Source organism: Lissotriton vulgaris, chromosome 5 (genome assembly GCF_964263255.1).
Source record: "Lissotriton vulgaris chromosome 5, aLisVul1.2, whole genome shotgun sequence".
NCBI classification, from domain to species: domain Eukaryota; kingdom Metazoa; phylum Chordata; class Amphibia; order Caudata; family Salamandridae; genus Lissotriton; species Lissotriton vulgaris.
In genome coordinates, this window is record NC_141693.1 from 346,801,666 (window position 1) to 346,814,194 (window position 12,529).

General features: G+C 45.0%; 1 protein-coding gene across 2 annotated transcripts in view; it reads left to right on the forward strand.

Annotated features, from left to right (window-relative positions):
- The window catches only part of USP48 (ubiquitin specific peptidase 48), a 776,411-nt gene that overhangs the window by 626,093 nt on the left and 137,789 nt on the right, over positions 1-12,529 (forward strand). For both annotated transcript variants that reach the window (XM_086921588.1, XM_086921587.1), the window contains exon 22: positions 6,242-6,346. In XM_086921588.1, the coding sequence (XP_086777714.1) occupies positions 6,242-6,346 (105 nt within the window). The remainder of the gene's footprint in view (positions 1-6,241; positions 6,347-12,529) is intronic.

Consider the following 12,529-nt stretch of genomic DNA (forward strand, 5'->3'; position numbering starts at 1 on the left):
GCCAAATTTCAAGCAGACATCCTGGCCATCTCAAGCTGGTTGTCTAAGAACTGTCTCCAATTGAACTCATCCAAAACCGAGATACTTTTAATTGGCAGCGACACACAGAAATGGGACGAGCATTGGTGGCCTCCCACACTGGGACCGCCTCCTATTCCTAAGAAGGAAGTCAAAAACTTGGGTCTGATTTTAGACAACTCACTTGCCCTAGAGTCCCATGCAAAAAGAGTGGCAGGCACTTGCTATGGCCGCCTACGTACCCTTAAGCCCATCCTCGGCTTCTTTGAGCCTACCACTCGTCAGATTGTAGTCCAGGCCTTGGTCTTATCCCATCTAGACTACTGCAATGCTCTCATGCTTGGCTCTAACTTGACAGTGATAAATAGGCTACAAAGAGCCCAGAACGCCGCCGCCCGCATCCTGTTCGCACTCCTAAAACACTGCCATACATCCCTGCTTCTCCGTCGCTTGCACTGGCTACCTGTGAAACAGCGCATTCAATTCAAAACCCTCTGCTTAACACACAAAATTCTGTATCGCGTTGGCCCCCAAACCCTGCAAGTACTTTGTACCTTCTATGCTCCTACGCGCGCGCTCCGCTCGGCGGACCTTTTCCTTGCTTGTACTATCAAGATCCGGAGGAGCAGAGCCGGAGGACGCTCATTTATGCATCTGGCCCCGAAACTCTGGAATTCGATCCCCCTAAGAGCACGGGCCACCACCAACCATATGCTCTTTCGAAAACAAATTAAAACCTGGTTATTCTCTTCCATCTAAGACACTCTCACTGGCTCTGATGTTTCGCCATCTGGCAAGTCTGCAAGCGCTGGGACGTCCCATTGCTGGGGTAGCCATGCGCTACACAAACTAGCATAACATAACATAGTCTCAAATCACATAAAGAAGACCGTCAACAGAAATTGGAGTATTCTGAATTTAGGCAGCACAAGACTAGAGAAGCCTCTCTTTTCACTTAGATAAGGTACCAATCTGAGGGATCCTCTATCTAATGAGTACAAGACCTAGAAAACAAACACGTAAAGTAGTAGCACCCTCTTTGCGATGGAATTTTCCTAGTGTGGTCGGTCACTGCCCATGCGGACATTGCAGTATCTGTAGTCTGATAACACAGACCAAAACAATCGATCTAGGTCTAAAAAAGAAAACATACCAACTGTTATTCCACACAATTAATTTACCTAATCACAGCCATGTAATCTCAGGTAGGTATGTATGGTTGACGATTATGAAAACTCTGATTGTGAACATCACAATAACCTGACATGTGGACAAAGCACAACAAAAATTGCCTATTTTTTGACAGCGAGCTATACAGTTGAGGACCTTAGGTTGGTAGTAATGGAGCAATTACATCTGTATTGCATCAGAAACCCAGATAAACTCCTGTTGGAGAGAGAGTAATGATGGATATATAATCTGTAACCCATTCAACAGGATTTTATGATGAGATAGACATAGACATAGGACATGAAAAACTGGTAGTAGATATAGGCAAGTCCATGCTGTCCCTCTATTGCAGCAATATCAGTGAGAAAGATTGCCATAATATACTGTACATGAGTGGCCCCTTCAAAACGTGTCCCTTCACATGCTAAAGCTATATTTATAACGCCCTGAAGATAGTTGAAATGAATTACCTTTTACCCCAACATAAATACGGAAACATATTTTGAATGTTAGGATGTCTAAAATAATGCCCTTCCGAGATAGCCTATGAAGCGTAACTGAAACTACGATCATAATCCTTTGGATTTTTTTATGTCAAGAGAGGGGTGGAGAGCTATATATTTAAAGAGGTCCTTCACCCATGCTCCTCCTAGAATACTGTTGCTAAACACTTAAGAGGGAGTAGTTCCTCGTTAGTAGGAAATGTTGACCCAAAAGCATGACACCCTACCAGGTGTGTGAGGGCACTAAGATCTGACCACTCGGATCCCTTGTGAACCCGTAGGTTGGGGTTTTGATTTCACCGCACTGTGGGTCGACATTTCCCACCAACGAGGAACTACTTCCCCTTAAGTGTTTAACAACAGTCATTTTTTTTACACACAAAGTGAAATGGCAAGAAAAGAAGCTATCCCTGGTACCCGACTATTAAAGTAGCGGCACATCCGTAGATGCACACTGGTCATGTGCTACAGAAGTAAGCAATGTCTGCTATTTATGGCTGAAAAACATTTCCCACGCTAAGAAACGGGGGAAGGAGGCACCAAGTAGGTTCACTGTTGGGACGAGACCTTTGATAAAGTAAGTGGAGCACGAGGGGTGACTTTGAAGGGCCCTCTAACATGGAGAATCCTTCTGTTTTTTTACCCTTATTTTACCCTTATTACAGTGAGTCTTAATTTCTGTATTAACCGAGTTTGACTACAAGGTCCCTCATGGAGCAGTAGATAGAACGCTTCTATGTAAGGAGAAGGAATGTGTCACAATACATATTGTGAGCTGAGTGAAGTGTGCAAGATACCTTTGCCAAATCTAAGAATAATACTGTTATACCATACGACAATCGAGTACATGCAGAATACATGTACATTATGCAATAGCACTTCTTACTGGTTACGCACTTCTCTTGCTCGATGTGTAGTGATCACAGTAAGCACATGGAGATATGAAAGGAGATACACACAAAGATATATTATGATGATTTGCTTGGTTAATTATCTCTCTGTCTCTCATGCGAACAAATAAATGTAAATAAAGAGACAAAATAGGTTGGTATGTATGGCATTCTCGAATTGGGTGAATTGAGTGTTTCACATTATAATGAACACAAATCCGTGTGAGATCCTGACGAACAGCAGTTAACCCATAGAGGTGTTGGTGTAATGGCTGAAACATGTTGACCCACGGATTTTAAATTTCCTATTCAGTGTCTCAGCATGGTTTTAACCTTTTTTGTAATTAACATTAAGTCTCAGGACACCCTAGACAATTTTAATTCTAGGATCCCACATAATAATCCGAGAGCTCCCTTGGTTACCAGGGTTGAGCCCATCCAGATACACTAGGTATCTGAACAAGAACTCTATAATGAAGAAAGCCAAAGGGAATCCCAGTGCGTGAGAGCCCTTCTAACACCATAGAGTGGTTCCCTGTAAGCAGGTAAAGAGAGATAGGATAAGCATGTAAGTGGCTCCTTCCTATTGTTTCAGTAGTTAGGATTTGAAAAGGTGAGCAAGCTCCAACATTACTTCTCACTGCCTCTTTGCAATAGAGAGAGTGCAAGCAATCCCCAGTGCTTGTTGCGCACACACAGGATACAATCTTCCTGCTCTATAGCATCGGGTTCACCCTCAATTCCACCAAATCCCACCTATAACCCTTCAAGGTACAATTTCTAGAGTCATCACTAAATACAATCACCAGTAAGCCTATCACAGCCTGAAAAGCATTTCTGCTTTTCAGCAGCTAGTACCTTTTTCTCAGCCAAATCATTAATTCACCTTCAGAACTGTTTTGTGCCTTCTCAGCATGATGGTATCATTCATCGCCATAGCGCCCCTAAAGTCCGGATCCAAATTCTTCCGTTAAAGCTGTGCCTTTCCTCACAATGGTCACAAGCAGAGGGTCTAATGGAGGATCTATTGTGGGTAAAGGCCAGCGTACATTGCGGTCTGCAGTGGTGGAACAGCAACAACCTGTTGCAGGGAAGCCCTTTCCTAGATTCCATCCCGCAAGTTACCATTAAAATAGATGCCTCTCAAGCAGGCTGGGGAGCACTTTTCAATCTGTCCAGAGTGTAGGACCAGCATAAACAAGGACACTACATCTATTACATCGAGCTCTTAGCAGGTCCTCTCTCCTTCAAAGCCTTGCTTCCACTCATTTGAGGCAAAGTGGTACTCGAAGGAATGGACAGCAAGATCTCTGTTTACTTCCTACAAAAGCAGGGCGGCACTCAATCATCCTCTCTCCTTGTTAGCTCAGACCATTTGGCATTTGCCACTCCATCACTGCTTTTTCCTCACAGTGGATTACCTTCTTGGGTTGGACAAAAACCTTGTGAACTTGTTCTGAGGGACGCAATAGAAAGTCCATGAATGGGAACTCAATCCGCAAGTCCTCCTCACATACTTCCTGCGCTAGGGTACATTTTGGGACCCCTTCCCATTTGCGAATGGGTTACCACCTCCTTCACTGGATATATTAATATGAATGTTTTGCATCCGCATTCCAGTCGCAAAACATTCATACATTGCCCTGCGACTCGCTATTAGTAAGGGACGCCCTTGAAACGCCCCTTACTAATACTGATTCACAAACCCTGTTTTGCGAGCCAGTTATATGTTACGGACTTCCAAAATAAGGTTAGTACATGCCAAATGATTCATTTACAGTCACAGACAGCCCGATTCTCCATTTGAGACCGCTAAAACGTGTTGTCCATGTGGCCCGTAGGCCCCCTACAACATGCTGTCCGGTGTATCATATTATATTTACTCCATTTCCAGAAGTGCGGCTTATCCTATACTTTTATACGTTTTCATTTGCCATATCAACTTACATGCAAAGGGGAACGCTCCTGCCTCTTTTGCATACCAGTGGTGAAGGCTTTCATGGAGGATCTCCAAAGGGTCATTCCTCTTACCTCAGTGTAAAACATCAACGTAGTCCTCGCTAGACTCATGGGTCGCCTTGCCAACTCCTCCACTCATGCTCTGTTCAGTACATTTACTGAAAACTGTCTTTTATTGTTGCTGTAATTGATCTCAGACACATTCTTGATAAGCAAGCATGAATCATTTAAGTTTATGAGGACAGGGTAGTACTGAGAACTAACTGTAAGATTTCAATTTCCTCCTCAACCCAATTGAAATGCCGGTCTTCTTACCCCAACCACACTCAGAGAGAGCCTTTCACACTCTAGACGTTAAACGCTCTGACATGTAATACATTGCCATGACTAAGCTCAGTGAGCCAAATCTTTGTAGCGTTCTCAAAACCTCGCAAGGGTCAAGCTATATCTAAAGCAGGTATTGCTAGATGGATAGTTAAGTGCATTTAGATCTGCTATCCAAGGGCAAAGAGTCCTCCCTCTTACAACAGGGGAATAAGATTGTAAATATGACTTTTCTTCAGAATATTCCCTTGGTTGATTTATGTAAAGCCACCATTTGGTCAAAGCCACATATGTCCACAAACACTGTGTGGACATCCTTGCTAGACCTCAGGGTGCGGTTGGCCATATGGTGGTAAGAACTTATTTCAGACATCTTTATCATCTGCACGCAAGCCACCGCTCATAGAAGGGTACTGCTGTGAAGTTTATTCAGAGAATGCGTGTCTACGGAAGCACATACTACAAACCGAAACTGTTACTTATCTAATAAGCAACATAATATTTTAACTCCTTTCACAATGTTATGTTATGTGTATTTATAAACACACTATCACCATAGCCCTGCCTATGGCAGGTTGGTTAATTGAAAAGACGTGTCTTCAGTGTCTTGGAGAATTAAAGAAGAGAGGATGAGGCTCTGATCTAGTGTGTGAGGTTGTCCCACACTCCATACATGTGCACCACACTCTTTCTACTCACCACTCCATGCTTCTCTCACCCGCTGTGCAGAAAACAGTGTAACATGGATTCGGTGCCAAATCACATTGCTAGCTAATGGATGAGTTACTATATGCCTTATGATTCGAAAAGACTTTGTACAAGAAAAACAACTTGGAAATGACTGAGCCCAACAATAGATGGCAGGAGTCTGCATAATATGTGAATCTTCAGCATTACACACTACAAACAGATGCTTACAAGCTAACTTACATTTTCCTTTTTTGAGTCCATGTGATAAAGGATTTTCTAAAATGGATTAAAAAGTAGTTTTTCTCCCAATAATTGATGTGTCCTTCTTTTAAACATAAGCTATCTTTTATTAATTCTCTTGGAATGGTGCTTACCTTGTGGACATCTTCTGCACTCAGTTTCCTTTAAAAAGCCAATAGTCATACAAGCGAGACCTGTTAGATTTGCCAACGCTTGTTAATGCTTTGGGTTTGGTAATAGTAGGTGTTTTATAGTGTCTGATTTGTTTGCCACGACAGTGATTGAAACACAGTATGATTGTGGTGATTTTGTGGTCATTGCAGTTTAAATGGAGTTGGTGTGCTTAGTTATAAACAGTTAAGGCCTTTCATATGTCTTCTATTGCTGTGTCGTTAGAGATGCACTTGCAGGTGAACCGCACTGCTTTTACGTTATGTATTATTTCAGGTGATGAAAGAAGCAGCCCCTGAACTGAATGTAAGCAGCTCAGAAGCAGAAGATGATAGAGAGGATGTGCCACCAGAAGGTGAAATGGACCCTGACTTTAATCAAGTAAGAAAATCTTTGCCCCTTTCCACGTGTAGATTTTTATGATTACACTTTTACATCACTTTTTAGCTCCCTTGTTTTTTGTTTTAATTGTAGTTGCAGTCAGTGAATTGACTTTACAAGTTGTGAAAACTATTGTATGGCTCTTTTAACAAAAGATTTGACCTACCTACATTGTTGAGACATATAACTTTCGCCATCTCCTGCGGGATGGATACTACTGACTATCGGTAGTCCTACTGCCACTGGTGTAACCATTTACAGACACTCATGGATGTGTTCAGTTGACTTTTCGGGAGACATTCAGGCCAGTCTTGTAGACATGCCGTTCAATGGTTCCATCCGGTTTGGAAAGAAGGCTGAATCGGCGCTGGAATGCTTCAAAGATAGCAGGGCCACATCACAGTCCTTCGGCCTTTTGGCTCCCACACATCAGCCACAACAGCAATTTTTCCCCCTCGGGGGCATTGGTAGTGACGTTCAACACCACCACCAGCCTACACAGGTTCAACAGTTTTGACAGCCATTTCATGGCTGTGGCGGGGTATGCATCAGAGAGAGGGGCAGGCACAGCCACCATGTCGGTAGGAAGATCTAAAGCTTTGTCAGGGTGGCAGGCAATCACTTCAGACAGATGTCTCTGCAAATTGTTCAGTGGGGTTATGCTTTGCCCCTTCTCATAACCATGCCACACCTACCACCATGCTTAGAACAGCTGTTTGAGGACAATCTGCTCTCTTCCAGCAGGAAGTGCAGGCTCTTCTGGCCAAGGAGAGGGTCCTGGAGACAGAAGTTGCTTGTGGTTGTTATATCTGCTACTTCCTGGTGCTGAACGGACAGGGGCCTCTGTCCCATAGTAGAAACTAGTCCTCTCAATGCCTTAGATAGATTCGGGATGGAAAAATATACATATATACAAGACGTGCCCCATCATGTCTTTGTGATTTTTTCATGTTAGGCACTTGTTTTTTGCAATCGGTTTACTCGTCATCTGAGTTGTGAATGCAAACTGAATTGTTACAGATTAGGGATGAGCGTAAGTATATTAGTATGTACATACTTTTCAAGTTCTGATTACGTGCCTCATGAGCCAAGACATGATGGAGCACGTCTTGTATATATGTATATTTTTCCATCCCGAATCTATCTATCTATTAACGCTTGCATTCGAAACTCGGACAATGAGTAAACCGATTGTAAAAAACGAACGCTCTACATGGAGATTTGTATATGGGTGTCTGTCTTTATGTAAGAGTTATATGTATGTGTTCTTGTCAAGACTATATGTGTTTGTACATGGAAATGAACAGGCTCAACAAGATGGAGCACATTACATTGGGCAAAGAAATATGGCCAAAGTCCAGTGGTATTGCTAATATAGCATGGACATATATGCATGATTGCATGATTATATGCTACAAGAAAAAGAAAAATGGGCAAAAAACTGAGAACAATGTGCAAAAAAACGTATACATTCACGGTGTGTTCACTTTTCTCTTTATTTTTCTCTCTTTCCTTACAGAGACCAATGTGTCTTTTTTTGAAAAATTTTTGAATTTTTTTTTCTGCTTCACCCTGGGCCAACTCATGCCCCGAAGCACAAATTGATAGCTTATTTTTGCTACCAATTTGTAGGACTCTAGGCAAACGTTAGAACTGAGTACCTTACAGTAGGGACCATCAGAGGTCCTGATGAGCAGACAGTAGGGGACTGTCTGTGAAACATGTCGACCTGGTAGGTGCCAACAGCCTTACCTCACACCCCCTTTTTAACATTCCCAGCCAGGGAAGCGAATACAATTATTTTTTCCACTAGCCAGGGAATTTTTAATTTTTAATTTCACATCACAAGGTCCCTACACTTCACTAATCCCATTCACAATGCACTAACACATAGTCTTACATCACAATAATAGTGCTCCCGCGTAGCTCGTAGCACGCCCCGCCCCGCCCCGTAGAGAGACGGGAAGACCCCGTGATGAAGCATGACACTAAGGGATTCTTAGTGTGTGAGGGGTATTTTAAAAGCATATAGTGCCTTCATCTCACCAACCTGAGGAAGAGCCTTATTCCACCCCTTCTCAAAAATTATTTATATTAAAAAAAAAAAAACAACACTTGCACCCCTATTTTTTGATAGAATCTTTTTGCTTATGTGGACATTCAATATATGAACTGGTTATAAATGAGTATGTGTAAATAGGCATCAAAACATACTTGAAGTGAGAAAGGGTTTGGAGGTGTTGGTGGGAATTTTGGAAACATTTATAACACTTGTATCAGTGTAATGAGGAAATGTGTATAGGCATGATGAAGCAGGTGCAATCCATTGCCTGGTTCCTAATCTAACTCTAGAGCATGCTTGTCTATAAACTGGGAAGAGCGGATAAGCAGAGAAGCAATATGATGGTGTCTCTTGAGTGGATTTTTTATTTCTCTATGTGGGAGCTGTCTTCGCTCTGCATTTTTAAATTGCTATTTGAAGGAACACACTATTCCCAATCTCTTACTAGCGAGTTTAGTTCTTACCAGCGAGTTTAGTTCTTCCCAGATCATCATTTCTGCCTGGTTCCTATTAGGCATTTTCCACTTCTCTTTTCTCTCCAATATATTCCCTCTGCCACCCTGCTTCCTCTTTGTCTTACTTCCTTTTCACTGTTTTTCTTCAGAATTTCATCAAGAATCTTTGAGACTCTATACCGTCCCACATCTTTGTTGAGTAGGAGTGGCTAGAATTTTAAAAGGGATTTTAGAGAGGTGCTGGCAATAGGATTGTTGACATTAGTAACCATTGTTTTGCCGCTCAGTGCTACAAACGGCCTCAAATTCAATTCTGATATTTCATGTTTTACTTTTTTTTCCTACTATGTACTGTGTATTTTCTCTTTTCTAGATTTGCTGCTACTTACCTTTGTTACCTCGAAAAGTGGTGTGGACTCCAAGTTTCATTTTAGTCCCATATCATTTGTTCATATTGGTGCTTTACTTTATTGTTGTTGGGATGGAGACTTGTAATGCTCAGGGCTGCTTCGTCATCTGCATGGTGATTACTATTTTTGTAGTCTGTTGAACCTCACTTGCCTGTGGACTGCTTGCCTCCTCAGAAATAATTTTGTGGCAAGATAGGCAATGTTCATGATATTCTCCAGCATGCAATCATTCCTGCTCATCAGAGGAGTATTCCATAGTAATGTAAAACAGCAGTGAACAGCAGCCAAACTCCAGTCCAATATTTCTGTGACAAAGTTGCTTCCATCTATGCAACTTTTCCAGAGGCTGTCAGAAATGCTCAATCGTGTAAGCATGCCACCATAATCCCTCTGCTGAAGAAGCCACTACTTGACCACCACCAAGCCGAAAAACTTTAGGCCCATCTCATTGCTTCCCTTTCTTTCTAAGGTGGCGGAAAAATACATAAACAGCTCTCCTCCTTTATTGAATGAAGCAAGGGATCTTCTTCACAAGACCCAATCTGGCTTTTCCCCCAATATAGTACAGAGTCAGCACTACTGCTAGCCTCTGAATCCATCCATCAGGTTTTTTAAAGAGGAGACACTATAGCACTGCTCTTGCTGGACCTCAGCGCAGCCTTTGACACCGTGTCCCGCAAATCAGTACTTCAGTTTTGTCAGAGTTGAGCTGGAGGCAGTTGTCTGTGAACCGTTCAGCTGTGTGTGGGTCATGGTGTTGCAGAAGTTGATTCTGGGGTCGGAGGGGTTTTCGGTGAGTGAGAGGATCAGTTGAGTGTAATCTATCCAGGAGATTATGTTGAGTTTGTGAGATCTGGAATTGTCTGTGAGGGGTGGGGGCTCATGTAGATGTTGAACAGGGTGCGGCCGATGAATGATCCTTGTGTTACGCTGCATATGTCATCTTTGGGTGCTGAGGGGAAGAGAGGCAGTCTATGTGAGAAAGTGCCATCTTTCTTGCATTGGTATGCCCCCACTTTTTGATGAACTGCTGATGTGCTTTGACTGAGTGTGCCCCGGGCTCCTGCCAACCAGGTACCCAGGGCCCATGTTCCTTCCCTAAAGCTTTATTGAAACAAAACCCAATTGGCATCTCTGGCCACCTATCAGCCCCTAGTAAATGGTACCCTAGGTGCCCAGGGCCTGGTGACCAGAGAGGACCCCTAAGGGCTGCAGCACTTATTGTGCAACCCTTAGGGGCCCTGTACCCTGACACCCACACACTGCCTTTGCAGGCTGAGTGTCTAAGTACAGAACTAAACAGGGAGTCGACATGGCACACATCTGTGTGCCATGCCCACAGAACCCACTTCCCTGGCATACTTCAGTCACCCCTCTAGATGAGTGCCCTATGCCTGTGGTGTGGGCACAGTACACGAGCCCTGTGCCCCTACAGGACCCAGAGCCATTCCTGGGCACTGTAAGTGCAGTGATGCCATTAAGAGTATATGGTGCTGGGAGGTTGTCATTACGAACTCCACAGCACCATAATGGCTACACTGAAGACTGACAAGTTTGGTACCAAACATCTCAGCACACTAAACCCGCACTGATGCCAGTGTGGGATTTAATGTAAAATGCACCAGAGAGCATCTTAGAGATGCCCCCTGAAAACCTAACCTACAATCCATGTCTGATCTGAGTGGCTGCAGAGGCTGCCACACAGCAGACATGTTGCTGGACCCCTGGGTGGAGAGCCCCCGCTCTCCTGGGCCTGCAACAATGCACATCCTTGGCGAGGTGCTAGGTCTCCTCCCCCAGGATGGGCAGGGGGAAGCTTCAATGGCATGCTGCCTCTGTGAGTTTCTCCAGACCATTTGCCTTACTCAGCAACTGGCCCCCACCAGTTCCAACCCCCACTCTGGCGGGAAGACTGGCAGGAAACCCTACGTCAGGAAGGGGGGGGGGGGTCGGTGCCAGCCTGTGCCAACCCCACCCTTCAGGTGGGAGAGGCGAGGTGAAGCACAACCCCGGGCTTTGGCCATCTTCAAGATTGGAAGCCCTGCCCAGTCACAGCTAGGCTCCTGCCCCCCTCCCACAGGAGAGGAGCAGGCTAGGGGGTGCACCCACCCCAGGACAGGGACCTATTGGTCCCTGCCCTTGCCCTACCTGTAACACCCCTAAATATTGTATTTAGGGGCCCCTGAACCATACTTCGGCAGATCCCGCTAAGAAAAGATGAAAGAAGATCAAGAAGAAGAAGACCCGCCGTGCAGCTGCTAACAACATGATGACACCCACTAACTTGGCCCCAGCCCTACCAGCCTGTCGATCCTGGAACCTGCTCCTGCTTAAACCCGGCAACTCCTGCGGACAGCAACCTTGGGACACCTGGAGGACCTGCCTGCCTTGACCTTTTTAAAGACTGAGACTCACATAAGCAGAGGCTCTGCTTCAACAACCACCCCCTGGTGCCAGCCAGGAAGCTGAAGACCTGCCCACTCTGAACCCGCCGAACCCAGCCCGTGCTCGAGTGACCCAAGACCACTAGGACGTCCCCCCGGCGACTGAGAACCGAAGTCCTGTGCCCAAAGACCCTCCTCGACGAACCACACGACCCCTGCAGCCTCGGAACCAGGGACCCCACCAACCGCGACCAGCCGAGTGTAAGATTCCTGACACCAAAAGACACCCCTGCACCTGGCTCCCTGCAGCTCCCTGTGCCTGCCTTTCGGGTACCTACCTCTTCTCCAAGATCCCAATTTACCTCTCGAAGTGGTGGTCGCACCTGAAGAATCACCTTCCCAGAGTCTGCAGCCTTTGTTACCTTTTTACTTTCCCCATTGAATAACATTGAGCTCCCGACAGGTCAAAACCACGCTGCACTCAGACGCCCGAGTGCTGGCCGTAAACCCCGTGTCCTATCCTACTTCCCCATTTGCCCTGAACAAGTGACCAGGAGCCTAGCTCCCACAGCTGCATGGCCTGCTAGCCAGCAGCCACCAACCGGAGGCCCCCTGCCCCTCATTGGATAACATTGGGCCTAACTACCTCTGCACCCGGCCGCCCCTGTGCCGCTGAGAGTGAACCCACTGTACCTACCTGACCCTGGGGGACCCCTGAGTCTATACCCAGAACCCTAACTTCCCCTGTAGAGTACTCACCTGGAAAACGGTAACTCACTTACCTGCCATTGGATAACATTGACTGGTTTGACTCGAAAAATCTTCTAAGTGTGAAGTTTTGAAAACTTAAAATATTCCCATGAAATGAACCG